Source organism: Myzus persicae, unplaced genomic scaffold, assembly GCF_001856785.1.
Source record: "Myzus persicae strain clone G006 unplaced genomic scaffold, MPER_G0061.0, whole genome shotgun sequence".
In the NCBI taxonomy this organism is placed as follows: domain Eukaryota; kingdom Metazoa; phylum Arthropoda; class Insecta; order Hemiptera; family Aphididae; genus Myzus; species Myzus persicae.
Window position 1 is genome coordinate 12,037 of NW_019100748.1, and position 16,594 is coordinate 28,630.

Genomic DNA, 16,594 nt, shown 5'->3' on the forward strand with positions numbered 1-16,594 from the left:
AGAAATACGGCGTGCGTGGTTGGCGAACTGTGAACGCAAGTTGTTCGGGGATGATAAACATGTTTTTGGAATTTTTTGTGGGGAGGGGGGGTCCTTTAACATTGTCTTATAATACATAATGACAAAAAAGTATTACCCATTGATAATAACTAAATATAATTTAATTCTTACATAAACGAAAAACTATAACATAGCATTTTAGTTACAATACATAATCAACTTTTCGTTTTTTTTTTATCAACTCGTCCAAAACTTCGTCAGCTGTTAATTTCAAATCTTTATGAATACACATCATAGCTAGACCATTTAATCTTTTCTGAAATATTAATTAAATTATGTTTAATATTTTAAAATATGAATTATGATTTCCTTAATTACTTACTTCTCCAATGGTGTTCCTCAAATAGGTTTTGATTCTCTTAAGATTTGAAAAAGTACGTTCATTCGATGAAGTTGAAACTAGTAATGTGGCTAGTATTTGAAGCAGTTTGTATAATATATTAGGATAAATATCATTATTACAAAGTGATAAAGCTTGAAGTGCATTAGTTGGCTCTTCGCTCAAATTTTTTAAACACCTTTGCCACAATTTGTATTAAGCCAATAAAATTGCAGGGTTTCCATTTTCCAGATCATCTTGGTAATTATTGACTAATGTCATAAAATCATAATCTAATTCTTCTTTCGAAAATAATGAATGAAAAGAGTTTAATGTAGTTTCGTGGTCAATAAATCTTTCTTTTAGTTCATTAGCGAATGATTCAAGATATGGTATAAATACAGATACACGATAATATTCCTCTGCTGATGTTGTATTTATATTAACTCTAAGTGTCTCTCTACTTGATGTTCTTGGAATCTTAATTTCATTTTGAAAATTATCGGCAATCTTAAAGGCTTCTTTAAACATTTTTTCAAATTTGTTTTCTGCATCATTTCTATAAGCTTGTATTTCCTGATATGTCTCATGAGCTAACTTTACAGTTAATCTTAAATCTATATTAATTTTTTGAAGCTGTTTTGATAACGGTAATCCAAATCCAAATCCTTTTGTTAAAACTATCAAAGAAACAATAAATTCTCCATTCAAAATTGAATTCCGTAGACACTGTGCTTTTCCACTTGTATCGCTGTCTTCCCACGTTGAAATATCATCTAAAGACTCTACAACAAAATCGTAGAGTTCTAAAAAATCATTAACTGAGTGATGCCTTTCGATCCATCGAGTTTCACAACAACGCTTTAGGGTTTTTTTCGAGGGATATTCTGGAGAATATTCAATTTTTTGTGTGAGAACTGTTTTTCTTTTTGGATACACAAAAAAATCCCGCGTTTTCCTTATTACCCCAAGACAATTTCTTATAGGTTGGAGAGAACATGATTTAGATACGACAAGATTTAAAAAGTGAGCAGAACCGTGTACATATATGGCAGAAGGATACAATTTTTTGTGCGCTTGTACACCTTTATATCTTCCCGACATTAATGCTGCGCCATCATATCCTTGGCCACGAAGATATTTTAGCTCTACACCAAACGTACTAAGATTTTCTAAAATTAAATTTGCTAGTCCTTTTCCCGTAGTATCATTTGTTGGAATAAATTGTAGAAAATCTTCATGGAGTTCTAATTTGTCCAAGTCAACATATTTGACGCATAAAGAAACTTGTTCTACTCCGGAAATATCAGATGTCTCGTCAGCAAGTACTGCGAAACTTTTTGCCTTATTTACCGATGCTACAATTTCACCGAGTAAAACTGAGTTGCAAGAATCTATGATAGCGTTTTGGCTTGTGTTACTTAGGTATTTTATTGTTTTTTCACTGTCTAGAACTGTCCATAATACATCGTCTCCCTGTGCTCGATAACGAATAATTTCAAGAAAATTGCATTGATTATTTTATAGAGTATCATCAACATGTATACGTCCCCAGTCACGGTGTCCTCTTAAAGGCATATTTTGACGCCCACACAACATTATGGCTTCAATTATGGGTTTAATATTTTGTCGATTTTCTAATACTTGTTTCATTCTTTCGGCTTGTATCATGTTGATAATAGATGTTTCAGGGTTTTTTAATACGTTAGAAAAATTGCTCGCATCAGATAAACATTGTTTGTGATATTCAAGGGAAGAATGCTTATTAAAATATTCAACTGCATGTTTCCAATTATCAAATTTTTTTAATACTAAGCTGCCTAATAATTGAGAATTTTTTCCACCTTCGTTTTTGGAAAATGCTACACAAAACTTACAATATGCACCATTTTCTACAGCCGAGTATGCCAACCAAGAAAATCGCATCAACCAAGAATACTGAAATTTAAGATTTTTTTCCTTTTTTTCCTTTCCACAAATATAAGTTTTTGTTGGAAAGTTAAATTGAATGTCGGGTTTCCAGAGGTTATTTAAAACATTAAGTATATCATTTTGATCAAGTTTTTTATTTTTGTAGAAAGATATATCAAATGGAGACGTAGAGATCAGTGCAGGAGAATCCAATTGTGATTTTTTAGGATTATTAGAAGCATTTGATGATGGAGAAGCAGATCTTTTATTTGTTGATGGTTTCTCTTTCTCATTAATGTTTGACGAATTTGCCAAATTAAGAGCTTTAAAATTATCAGATGTTGATGTGGTTTTGAAAAAAATGTGTTAACGATTTTTGCTTTTTATGTGACATACTTCAATCGAGTTTAAACTCTAGTCTATAATAATAATGATGAATAATAATGATGAAATCACCAGAATTATGTATAAGCGTGTAACCGCATATAAAAGTCGCAATAGCTAGTCAAAACCCGAACTCCTAGAACACATAATCATTGATTATAAATCAATATAATCAATCCATAATGTATCACAGCCTAAACATGGGATCTAGGGGGGGTCCAGACCCCCTGAACCCCACCCCCCCTTAAAACCGCCACTGCACTGGATATGTGCAATTGAAGCTTGCTAAGTGCAGACTGTCACAAAAACAAATCGGATGGCTGTTTACATTGATCCATATTTTCCGTATCCGTATCAGTGAAATCCCCAAAAACATTGTCTCCGACAAACTTTAAAATACGGAAACTGATGGTGCGGATACGGAACGGACACGATACGGACATGTATAAACATGCCCATTTCATAAAATGTAAACAAATTTTAAACATAGGACACGGAACGGACGGTACGGAATGGTTCAGGCACGTATACAGGGGGGGGGGGGTTGGGGTTATCAGCTTCTAATAATATAAATGATGCGAAAAAATACGAGTTATTAAAAAATCCATGGACACCACCCAAAAATTACCAATTTCCCATCGAACAACAAAGGCGGCTGAAATTTCAATTCGAATGGTTAAACCGTTTTCCTTGGCTTGTTTACTCCGAAAAAGTGCAAGGTGCCCTGTGTAAATGTTGTGTACTATTTGCCAATAACAGTGTTGGTAAAGGGATCCATCAAAAATTAGGTGATCTGATTATAAAACCTTTTACGAAATGGAAAGATGCCATTGAACGTTTTAATCGTCATTCAAACTCTGAGTATCATAAGCTTTCGATCATTCGCTCTGAAGAATTTATTAAAGTAATGGAAAACAAAAAAAATAATATTTCAAATGAGATAGATAGGTACTTCACGAAAAAAACAAGTTATTGAAAATCGATCTATTCTTCGTCCAATAATTGAAACCTTAATTGTATGTGGAAAACAAAATATTGCTTTAAGAGGTAATAATGACAGTGGAAAAATATATGATAAAAGTATAGAAACAAATGACGGGAATTTTAGATCTTTATTAAGATTTAAATCATTGACTGATCCTATTTTAGACAAACATTTAAAAAATGCAACTTCTTTTGCATCTTACACGAGTCCTAATGTTCAAAATGAAATCATTACTATTTGTGGCAATTTAATACAAGAAAATATATTAAGAAATATCAGAAATGCAAAATATTTTTCTATTTTAGTAGACGAAACACAAGACGTATCTCGGTTAGAACAAATGTCTTTTTGTGTACGATACGTTGACGGTGTGTCAAACTGTAATATGGAAGATTTTCTTGAATTTTCAATTGTTCATGATATGACTGGTAAAGGATTATCTACTTCTATACTTCAGTTGCTAGAGAAATTCGGACTTGAAAAAAAATGTCTTGTAGGACAAGGTTATGATGAAAAGGCATCGATGAGTGGGCAGTTCAATGGCGTCCAGCAATACATCAGAGGTAAAATATAATTTATATCATATTATTTTAAAGTTATGTATATTTTTATCTCTTTTTATTGTATTTGGAATATGAATAAATTTATTTAAAGGGTAATTTTGTTTACAATTTTTAAATTTTAAATTAAATTAATATAATACGTAACACTAGTTACCTAAATATTACCACACTAATTACCTAATTTTTATATTTTAGAGGCTGTTCCACATGCGCTTTATGTGCATTGCGCTTCTCATTCTTTGAATTTGGCTGTAGGAAGTTCATGTAAAATCGCATCAATTAGAAACTGTATTGGAACTGTATCATCAGTAATAACATTTTTCCGAGCTTCATCGCAAAGAACAAACACATTGATTGAATGTATTAATGAATATGTCCCACAAAGTCGAACAAAAACTCTAATAAAAATGTGTGAAACGCGATGGGTGGATCGACATGAAAGCTTAATTAGATTTAAAGAATTATATAATGCTATTTATTATGCATTAAAAAAATTAGAAGAGTGTTCAAATATAGAAACATCACGTACAGCTTTTCAGCTTTCAATTTCCATTAATAACTCAGTTTTTATCATAGCTTTACATGTGATTGAGAAGTTTTTTTCTTTAACTTTACCACTATCTATAGCATTGCAAAAAGTAAATATTGATTTGTCATATTGTTATGAGCGAGTAACAGATGTATGTCAAATATTTAAAGAAATTCGAGAAAATGGCGATGATGAGTTTAAACAAATATTTTCTAATTCAGAAGAGTTTATGTTAGAAGGAATTATTGAGGTACCAAGAACTGTAGGTCGACAAACTGCACGTAACAATATTCCATCTGATTCTCCGGAACAGTATTACAAAAGATCAATATTTTTACCGTTTTTGGATCATTTTATTTGTCAATTACAAGATAGATTTACTAATCATCATAATGTAATGGCCAAATTACAATCACTTATTCCAAATTTTCTTAAAAATACAACTGATATAAAAGATTTTCAGGAGGTAGCGCTTTTTTATAAAGATATTTTACCTAATTATGAAACATTTGACGCAGAAATTAAAATATGGCTAGCTAAATGGAAAAATGTATCTGATAGAGACCGTCCAACTACATCATTGACTACTTTGTCTGCAATGTCTTATGATTTTTTCCCAAACATTCACAGTCTTTTGACAATTATGGCCACATTACCTGTTACAACTGCTACTGCGGAACGGTCATTCTCAACTCTACGGAGACTTAAAACATACTTACGAAACAATATGGGAGAAACGAGACTTACTGGATTGACCTTACTAAACATATACCGAAATGTTGATTTAAATGTGGAAGAAATTATCGATAGATTTGCAATGTTACCACGAAAATGGGATTTTATACTTTAGTTTGTATTTTTTTTTTTTTTATATAAAATATATAAATTATTTATAAATAATAAATAATATATACATTTTAATACACCTAGGTAATTGTTTGTGCATATAATAATCAAATACATTTCTGTTCTGTTCATAATACATATTATTTAAAGTTTTATTTATTTTTATTACTATTATTATTCCTAATATTCCTATTTCCTAAATATACTTCTGAACACTGAACAAATGACATACATAATAAAGTTTGAATATTTAGCATAATAATTGTCACATTAAAAATAATGAGTAAGTAGGAAGAAATTGTTTCATTATTATGTTGATGTACAATTTGTATTGCTATATTTTGTAAACCCCCCCCGAAATTTTATTCTGTGTACGTGCCTGGCATGGTTACATGTAAGTAAACCTTAAAACGTTGGGCGAGTACAAAAAATTGACGTGTTGTTGTTGGTGGACGTGTTCGAGAATTTTCGTGACCTGTGCATGCCAACATGTAGTTCGGATGCAGCCCACTATCACACTGCACAAGGGTTGAGCTTGGACGCGATGCTGAAGTATACATGGCAGAAATTGCAACTTTTATCCGATAACGACATGTTGCTGATGTTTGAGAATGGTCAGTATATTAATATTATTTTTAAAATGCATAAATAATAATTTTGTATATATTTCTTTTTTGAATAGGTATTCGTGGTGGATTAGTGCAGGCGAGCATGCGAAAGCAAATAATTAAAGACCCCAATTTATGAAGAGTTGAAAGATAAATCGTGGTTGGAGTATCAAGATTGTAAGTATAATTTTTAAACACTATTAAACTTTTTTTTCGAAAAATTTTTATAGGTAACAATTTGTACGGGTATACAATATCAGAGTACATGCCGTATGGCGAGTTCAAATGGATCGCCTCCAATTTAGACGGTCTAGGTGACTTAAATTCAAAATCAGATAGAGGATGGGTATACGAGGTGGATGTTACATACCCCCAACACTTGCACGATAAAAATGACCTACCGTTCTTACCACATAATACTATACCGTTAGGATCAAAAGTAAAAAAATTGATGGCGACATTTGAGCGTAAGAAAAATTATATTGTGTATTATATAAATCTTTAACAGGCTATTGAGAACGGGCTGATAGTTGAAAAAGTAAATATTTTATTTTTACAAGATTTTAAAACAGATTCTTAACATTTTTTCTTATTTCTATAGGTATATAGAGTTTTGGAGTTTAGCCAGTCAGATTGGTTTGCCAAGAATATTCAGATGAACACCGAGATGAGGAAGAAGGCCAAGAACGATTTTGAGAAAGACTTTTTAAACTTATGAATAATGCTGTCTTCGGTAAGCTACTTAAACCCTTGTACTGTGTGTACTGTATTTCCCTTGTAACTACTATTACTAGGCAACAAAACCAATGGCTAATAATAATAAATAAAGTAAAACCCGGTTGTTATACTCAGTGCCGTTTCCAGGTTTTGCGAGGCCCTGGGCATCATTAGAATTCAATGCCCTGGATTTACATTATTATATCGAAATCCATAGGTACATTAGAATAGTGCAGGTTCTCAATTTGGTTATAGGTACTTCGTACTTCCTAGTCAAGTACTCCAATACCGCCTGCCAATTACGAAAATGTCTTCATACTTTACTTAATAACCTTAATTTTTTATCAAAAAATGTATACCTTATTCACATGTAAAAGGTTGTTTAGGAATTATAGGTATACATTTTTACGAATACAAACGACATCTACACCGTCGATATTCATAGGAGCGCTAACCACCTAATATCAAATGACAAATACTATTTAATGTTTAAAATAATTGAAATTTTTTTGCATACTGCTTATGCCTTTTCTATGGTAAACGTCCCACAGTTTGACAAATACTACTCTAGAACACACATTTTTAACATTTAATAGGATTTATTTATGGAACAACCTACTAATCAATTATGCTCCAAAATAAATAAAAATAATACAATTAGAGGAACTTGATGATCTTAGCTTTCTTCAAAGTCTTCCAGCTTAAAAAAAAAACTAAACAATTATTTAGAATAATAACAAAATTATTTTATTTGAAAATAATGACCAAAGTTCGAACTTCGAACAATACTTAAGTTAAAATGAAAATATAATTCTACATCAATAACTAGTAACAACGTCATTTTAATTTTTAATACATTTTTGAGATAAAAAGAAAATTCAAAATGAAATATAGGAATTGTGCCTATCTATAAAACGTATACAATAACTATATAAAATTGATTTTTCTACTTTTTTGTGCTGCAAAGTTTTGAATGATGATTTCATAGTTTATTTTTTCTGATAAATCTTTCTCAATTGCTAGTGTCGCTAAACCTGTTAATCTCTGTTGAGACATGGAATTTCTTAAATTGTTTTTGATAAGTTTTAATTTAAAGAAACTGCGTTCAGCTCCAGCTGAAATAATCGGTATGGTCAGTAATATACGCAGCGCAATACAAACATTTGGAAAGCCTCCACATGTTTTTTTAAGAAAGAGAGAACTTCAATTGGTGTTGCAGACTCGTCTACAATATTTCTACAAATGATCAATTCTTGATACAGTTCATCGCCAAATCATCACAAATATCACTTTCTTTATTTACTGTAAGACATGAAACGAGATCCATACAATATTTTAATATCTCTGTCTGAGGTACATGTCGAAGCTTGCCAATTCTGTATAAAAATCCAAATAATTCATTGAACTTATTAGTTTGTTGAAATCTTTTTGATACTGATTCTATAGCTCCATCAATAACTACCAAAAAGTACTTGAAATTATATTCAGGATCTTGTATTGGATTGTTATCTGCTTCATAGTCAAACATTTTCTTCTTCTTTCTGATACGAGACTGTTTGAAAATTGCGTCAATTAAAAGTGATTCTGCTAAGATGTTTGCTTCCGATTTGGCTGTTTCAAATCTATTCTTTCTATATTCTTCTAAAAACATCGAAAGTCCATTTAATAAACTGGTTGAAATATCTAAATTCATCATTGGACTCTGAAGACTTTTACTGACAATGTTTATCTCCTGTAAGACTGTATTCCAAACACACTAACTTATTACAAATTCAAAGCTACTTATTTCATTAATTAAAGAGTGCGTTTCACTAGTTATCTTAGCTTTGCTAGTATCAGCAATTTCATCCAAAGCTACGATAATTTTTTTCAGTTGAAATCTAATTGCTTTTATACTATTTGAACGACTTTCCCACCGAGTTTCTGACCACTTTTTTACAGCCCATCGATGACAGTGACTTGTAAATATGTTCCATCTTCCAGTAGATGCAGAAAACAAAGTGTAAAGTCTTTCAACTGTACCAAAAAAGTTTGCTGCTATTGTAGAACTTTTCGCGGTATCACCAACGACTAAATTTAATCTGTGTGTTGCAAGTAGCATAAATAATGCCCTTGGATTTTGGTTAAGAATACGTGCTTGAACTCCACTGTATTGACCTACCATATTGACTCCATTGTCGTACCCCTGTCCACGACAATCGGCTAAATCTATTTGATACTCTTTTAATTTTGATATTAGAATATCTGACAAATTCAATCCCGTAGTTGATTGAATATTAATAAAATCCATGAAATACTCATTGATTTCAACATCTGTAATTTCATTGTTTGAGCCCATATCTACAACTCCTATAATAATTGATAACTGCACTTCATGGCTTACATCAGGTGTACAATCCATAATAATAGCATAGTACTTAGTTGATTTTATCTTCATAATTTCTTTTTTTACTTCTGCGGCTATAGATTCGATTAGATTATTTTGTATTCTTGGTCCAAGGTAATGTACATGAGTTTCGTTCTTTGTTATACGTTTCAATTGTTTCAGAATAACAGGATCAAATTTACACAGCATTTTTATTAGCCCGAGATATTTATCATTATTATTAGTGTATAGCGTATCTGATGAACCTCTGAATGCATCATGGTGCTTTGCCAAGTAATGGATTACTGCAATTATTCGTTTAATAACGTCCTTCGAATGTTGTTTTTTTTTCAATAATCATTTGGTGATTATGGTCAACAGTTGCTTTTTTACAAATTCTTATTTTTAACTCTGACCAAGTATGTCCATTGTCAATATGTGATCGTGAGATTTCGTGTAAACTAAATTTTTCTGACAAATGTTCCCAATCATCTGTGCCTTCTGTGGCCAATGTGCTTATATTTGAGTTGGAATTTGAAAAAAGTTTACAACAAAAACAAAACACTTTATCGATTGAAACTGAATAAATTAACCATTTTCTATTCACAATTTCCCCATTAGATAATTTTTTATAGTAGTAATTATTTGAAAACTTTCTTTCTGTATCATCAATCAAGCGGAGTGGATAAACAATATCTTTCTTTCTTGATGGTCCGTACTTAACGATTTCGTACTTTACTTGTTGAGTAATTTTATCTGCACTCCACGTTGCTGGATCTTTTATATTAATTTCTTTTTTTTTTTGCTAGATACAACTAGTTTATCGTTATTAGAAAATAATACATATTTTTCGATTTTGTTGTCCTTCAATAATGTAGTGTCTTGCACTCTATCTTCCACACTATTATTTCGGTCTTTTGATGGTTATGAAATTTCTTTATATAAAGTTTCATTATCATTTACATTGGATGTTAATTCAACTTGTGTAGTCGTTGTAGAAGTTACATTATCAGCGGTAATGGTTGCATTGTCAGCAAAGGTAGTTGTGGTAATGGTTGATTTTACTGAATAGGTTGTCACAATATTTGTAGTGGTAGAAGTCGTTTTATTAGTGGCGATAGAGGGATTTTTGTTCAGGTATTGAAGAAAATTTCCTTTTTGTTTTTTTAAAAACTCTTCTTTTTCCTATTTTTTTAGTCTTTTCTGATATCCCGATGGATGAGAACGATATTTTCCCGATCACGACCACTCATATTTTTTATTTGACGAATTGATTTTTTTTTATTTCGCTAAAATAAATTAAATCAAGTTTTAGACCACAATATGATATATGAAATATCATTATTCAATAAAGTAGAAAAATTAAAAGCTGGATTAGTTTCAGGAATTATATTTAATTTTACACACCTCAACTTTATCATAAAATGATCTGTGTCATTGCGTTTTTATTTTTTAGATAACATAAATACAATATTAATTATTAAAGTTATCAGTTTGAGATCATTAGATTTTATGTTTACTTAATTTATTAAACATTATTGGTTAGTGCTATCAAAAAAATAAAAACTCACTACGCAGATAAAATTCTTCCCTAATTGTGATGGAAGTATGGTAATTCTACTATAAATACAAAGGGAGTATCGTAAGTTTTCAAGTGCAAAACAATTTTTGCTATGTAATACTTTAGTAATAGACAGAGAACGCACAATATGCTGATATAGCGTACTCTTAAACATACATCACATTTTACAATGTACTTTTTGCAATTATCGAAACTAATTATTTTTGTTAAGATTTGATGACGATACAAATAAATATAGGTGTTATTATATTTAAATAAAATGTAATAGGTACCTATGTATAAATAACATGATGTATAATAATATATGTTTTTTTTAAATCAATATTTGCTTCTATTCCAAAATCAATTAAAAATAAAATAATTATTGCCTACAGATTAACTGTAATGAACTAAAGCAAAATGCATACATTTTTTTTTTTTTTTTATTAATTGTTTAAGGCATCAACTACGAGGTTATTAGTAGGCGTTACATATTTACATTTATATTAATTTCTTACATACTATCTTAATTTCTACTCGTTATCTATATATTTACAAATTTATTTTAACTATATTACAAAAATTTAAATCAGTTGACGCAGTTCTGTTGAATTGACGAAATTGAAAAGTCTTTTGGTCGTCTCAGGAGTGGGTGCTAATATCTCGTATAGTGTCTCAGGAAGTTTTAGCTCAATGCGCCTTTCAATGAACTTTCGACATTCGGTAAGTATATGTTTGACGGTGACGATTGTTCCGCACGTCGGGCATTGTGGAGGGTCTTCTTTGGCCATGAGATATCCGTGAGTCATGCGAGTGTGGCCTATTCTTTAGCGGACAAGAATTACCTCGTCCCTTCTAGACATTTCAAATGGTTTGGGCCATGGTAGTATAGAGTGTTTAATTTCTCTTAGCTTCCCAGACAGCAAATGTAGATTATAATAATCTTATATTAATATTTGAAAAAAAATATCAATATTACAATAAAGTTAATTTTTGGTTTCATAAATCTTTTTTAATGTTGTGATAACATTGTGGACAAATTTTTTGGCCACATTATTCATGTTACTAAAATATTATTCCATAACATTTTATGAATGTTATAACAACATTAAGTTAATATTTTACAACTATAATAAATGTGTTGATAAACATCATTTGAATGTTTCCATAATGTTAAATTAATTAAAATGATATCATTATATTTATTTATTGTAATATTATTATAGGTTTATACACACATTATTATTGCATAAATGTTTTTTAATTTATAATTATAATAATATTACAATTAAGTATTCTTATACTTATATTAATAAATTTAGTTTTAGGTAAAAATATTCACTTTCCACGGGGTGCCGCTACTGGGTGACTTCCCCCTCCCGTCAATCAAATCTCATCTAATTTACTTGTAAATAACATGTAAATATTTTACATTTTGTTTCAAAAAAAGGTAAAATTATATAATCATGCACTACATAAGTATATAATATAGGTAATGCAGAATTATAAATTATAAAAAAAACAAGTTATTTTCTATGAATATAACAAATCAACTGCAGCATATATTATTATATGAATAAAAATATTTAAGCAAATTATTATTATATAAATAGGTCAAACCATCAAGCAATAAAAAATAAAATAAGATGACACTTTTTAAGATAATATTATTTTGTATAAATTTGAACTTATACTTTTTTACATTATAATAAAACAAAATGGACAATTGCCAATAACAATAAAAAAATTATTATTTAATACCTAACAAAGACAAAATAAATTTTACTGTATTATAGTAATACTAATATACTATACATTAATAATAACTAATAATAGTATTAATAAAAAGTTATTTATATAATATTTAAAAAAAAAGTAAATATAATATCTATTATTCAAAATCTGTATCTTCAAGCGATACTTTTTTTGATTTTTTGAGCAATCTGAATTTAGCATGTGACAACCAAGTAGCAATGCATTCGTCAATTTCTTTTTCAGGAGTTTGTTTGAACTTAGTATTGCTTCTTATAATATCTGAAATGTTCAACATGTATCATAATCATTAATTTTAATTGTTTAATTGATATTTTAGTATATATGTAATTAAATATTACCAAATATCAAACGATAGCATTTTAGTACTGAAAAAGATTCCTTTTTTTTGAATCCTAGTAAAGAGTATGTTTGCAATAAATCATCTTGAAACATTCTGCCTAAAATTCGTCTTATGCTGTTTCCTAGTGATCCACTTATCAACAAAGACAATTTAGAGACCTGAAATTATTTTGTAATAATTCATTTTGATTATTAGAATTAAAAAGGAATTAGTGCCAGTTACAATTCAGAATCAACTTTTTATGTGTAAATATCTGGGATTTAGGGATGAATAAAGTAGATTAATTTCTACTGAAAATAGTAGTAATGTTCATTTACTTTACTGTATTGCACTATGTATAAGACACAACAGAACTATTAAAAACTAGAGCTGACTTTCTAGTGACATTTTTTTATCGGACTCCTATTAGTTATCAACCCAAGCACACGTCATGTATAGTTACACACCACACATACACAAGGACATATCTAGTGTTGTATAGGCCTCATTCCCAAATCTATATACATTATATATATATATATGTATGTATATGTATATTATATTTAATAATAAAATGATGAACTTAGATAATTTAAAAAAAAAATATTAGAAGTATAAGTTAGCACAATAAATGTATTGTGTTCCAACATTTTGTATTGATGCCTGTATTGTTATTCTATTTTAGAGAAAACTCAAGCGATAGGCTTTTGTACACAGGTATAGATTAACAAGTTTAACACACTGTCTCAGGCGATTGACTTAGTATTGCCTAACCACCACTTGACAAAAACTAGTAGCTGCCTGAGGTTTCCCTTAAATTAGATACTCATGTGCTATGTTTTCTAATATTGTAGTGATTTAAAAATTAAATATACAATATATTATATATAATTACCAAAACACGACGAACATCTAAATTAGAAATAATTGTTTCAAAGTTTGTTAGCTCATCATGACATTTAATAGGAAAATATGAATCCATATCTATTAGTTATTACTGATATATTATCTTCATAGGATACAGTTGAGCGATGTTCAGGTACAGACATATGATTATCAATAATCTTCTCGACGTTTAAATGAATTGTTTGGGTTAATGTTTCCAAACCATCAATTCTATACTTCAAACTTGTTAATGTTTTAACTACATAACTTTTTAGTTCTACAAAAATAAAAATAGTAGGCATTGGTTTTTAATTAGAGAGATTTAATTACTTGTAATAATATATTAAATTAAGTACCTATTAGAAACCTAATAAAATCAAATTTAAATTTAAAAGTGTAAAACAAAAATTAATATTACAATTAATCAATTAATTATGTTATAATTCATTAAAATAAATAAAATATTAAATGTTCAATATTTAAAAATAATAGATTCAAATCTTTAAAACCTCCCAAAAAGTATTTATGAACTATTTAAAATAGAAGAGTATGGTATTGGCTCCAAAATAATAGTATGTACTTTCGAATAAAAATTAGAAAATTATTAAAACTAAAATAAAAATATTATATATACTTAATAGGTACCTTGTATATCTTTTTTAATTAAAGTTTCATTGTCTTCGGTATTTTTGTCATTAAAATCCAATATTTTGACATGTGATTGTGATAGATCTTCATGACATTTATCCTTGAGTAATGCACCAGATATTATAGGTAAATCATCTTTTTGTTTTTCAACAGACCATTTGCTACCAGAAAAATTAATTTCTTTTTCAAAAATCATATTAGTTTCGTCAAATGACCAATTCAAATTTTGACTCATAATAAAATCATCCAGTTGTTCAGGTTGTACTTCATTTTCTGAGTCTATAAAACAAATTATTATTATGTTATTATAATATGTGTGTAATTCAATTGTTATACTGTTATATAAGTTACATGCTAGAAAACATTTTTTTTTTACTTTTTTGCTGGTTTGAGCAATCTTCAATGACCCATACAGCATCATTTTCAGAATCACTAGAGTCTGAGTTAAATTTTGAAAATGTTACTTTATTTTTTTCTTTTGTGTTAATATATTGTGTTGATTCTTGATTTTCTAAAACATAAAATAGTTGCAAACAATGAAACAAGTAATAAATAATATTATGGACCTTATATAGTGAAAAGCTAATACCTGATATAAATATATCAATACTAATATAGTAGTCATGTTATTTCATATTAGTTACCTTTAATCAATGTGCTATTAAAATGTGGAGGAAAATCACTTGCAATTAATGAATTGTTTTTTGAACAGCCTGCAACTGGTAGTGTGATATTCATTTTTTGTTTTTTCTTAGGACTTTTTGTAGTTTTTTCATCGTCTTCAGCACTCGAGAGATCAGATTTATATAAAGCTTTAGGTATTTTTCCTCGGGCCTCTGACAAAGAATCTAAAAAAAAAATTTGGAATTTTAAAAACTAAAATATTCTTAAGTGTTTGAAAGAAATAATTCAAACCATAATCTTTATTTCCCAACTTTCTTGCAGAAAAAAATGTAAAATCTTTTTTATTTGGTTTTACTCTAGTTTCAATTGATTTGTTGATCAATTTAGTGTCTTTGGGCCAAGCACAAATGTTTTTTTTAAACCAAATATTAGGTACTGCTTCGACGGAATTGTCTTTGTAAAAATAAACTACGATCCATGTATTCATCTGGAAAAAAATGTAACAATAATAAATAAATAATGAACTTCATCTTTAATATGATAAAATTGTTACAATATAATATAATATATAAATTAAAATAATATACCTACCTATATATATCTATAGTTATAGGTAATTCCTTTTTTTATGCCTGAAGTAATATTCTTAATTAATATTTATTAATATTTATTTAATATTTAATTAAAATTAATTTTAATAGATACATTTATATTTAATCCTTGTTTGTATGGATAATTGGCATTGCTATTTTTTGATTATTATGTTCAATAATCATCATTTTTTTAACAATTCTAGAAATATGCCAACTTTTAATTGTGTCTGACATTTTATCGACATGGTAAATATTTAACATTGATGAATTTATTGGGTCATTGTATAGTGATGAAATAGTTTTAAAATACTTCCCAATAAGATAAACTTCACCCTTATCATAAATAATATTCAAACATTTAATAATTATCTCATTATCTGTTAAGGCAAAACAATCAGCATTTCCTTTGACTTTTATTTTCAAAGTTTTAAAAAATAATCTTTTATACTGAGATCCAGTACAATTTTCAATTAAAGGACCATCATAATGTTCTTGTTCAAGAATAGGATTTTCTGTATAATATAGATTTTTATTTTTATTAGATGAGTCATTAAAAATGTCTTCAATAGTTAGTGCATTTCTTTCAGAGTAACGATTGACAACTTGCTCAAGTGGTTTTTCATGCTTTCTTATTAATGATTTCAGTTCTTTCATGTAGTTTTCGAATTTGAAAGCACAACAATTATCAAGCGGACCAAATTGTTTATATGCATCAGATAAATGAATCAAACCATGAATATTATGAGATGAAAATTGTACTCCATAAATAATCTCAAATTGTTTTACAAAATAATCAAGTAATTGGTCTGCGTATTCTAATAACCCTCCACGATCTGGACTGAGTAATATATTCATAGAAATGCTAAGAGCCATAAAATGCACATAACACTTTTCATTTAAA

At 28.8% G+C, this 16,594-nt stretch overlaps 1 protein-coding gene and 2 pseudogenes across 2 annotated transcripts; 1 reads left to right on the forward strand and 2 right to left on the reverse strand.

Annotated features, from left to right (window-relative positions):
- Positions 1-202: 202 nt before the first annotated feature.
- Positions 203-3,117, reverse strand: LOC111042791 (annotated as a pseudogene).
- A 2,961-nt stretch (positions 3,118-6,078) lies between these two features.
- LOC111042792 lies at positions 6,079-6,923 on the forward strand (annotated as a pseudogene).
- A 5,853-nt stretch (positions 6,924-12,776) lies between these two features.
- On the reverse strand, positions 12,777-15,595 carry LOC111042790. Of its 2 annotated transcripts, XR_002605509.1 has the most exons (7): positions 15,392-15,595; positions 15,121-15,324; positions 14,853-14,987; positions 14,474-14,755; positions 13,839-14,105; positions 12,963-13,122; positions 12,777-12,882 (listed from the first exon to the last, which is right to left on the reverse strand). XR_002605509.1 is itself a non-coding variant. In XM_022327487.1 (5 exons), exons 1-5 carry the CDS (start codon positions 15,585-15,587, stop codon positions 13,903-13,905), a joined length of 1,020 nt encoding a protein of 339 aa, XP_022183179.1. In that variant the 5' UTR covers positions 15,588-15,595; the 3' UTR covers positions 13,564-13,902. The 2 variants fall into 2 exon arrangements, 1 of the variants encoding a protein (XP_022183179.1); XM_022327487.1 differs by lacking the exons at positions 12,777-12,882; positions 12,963-13,122 and having other exon boundaries at positions 13,564-14,105.
- Between the last annotated feature and the right edge of the window lie 999 nt (positions 15,596-16,594).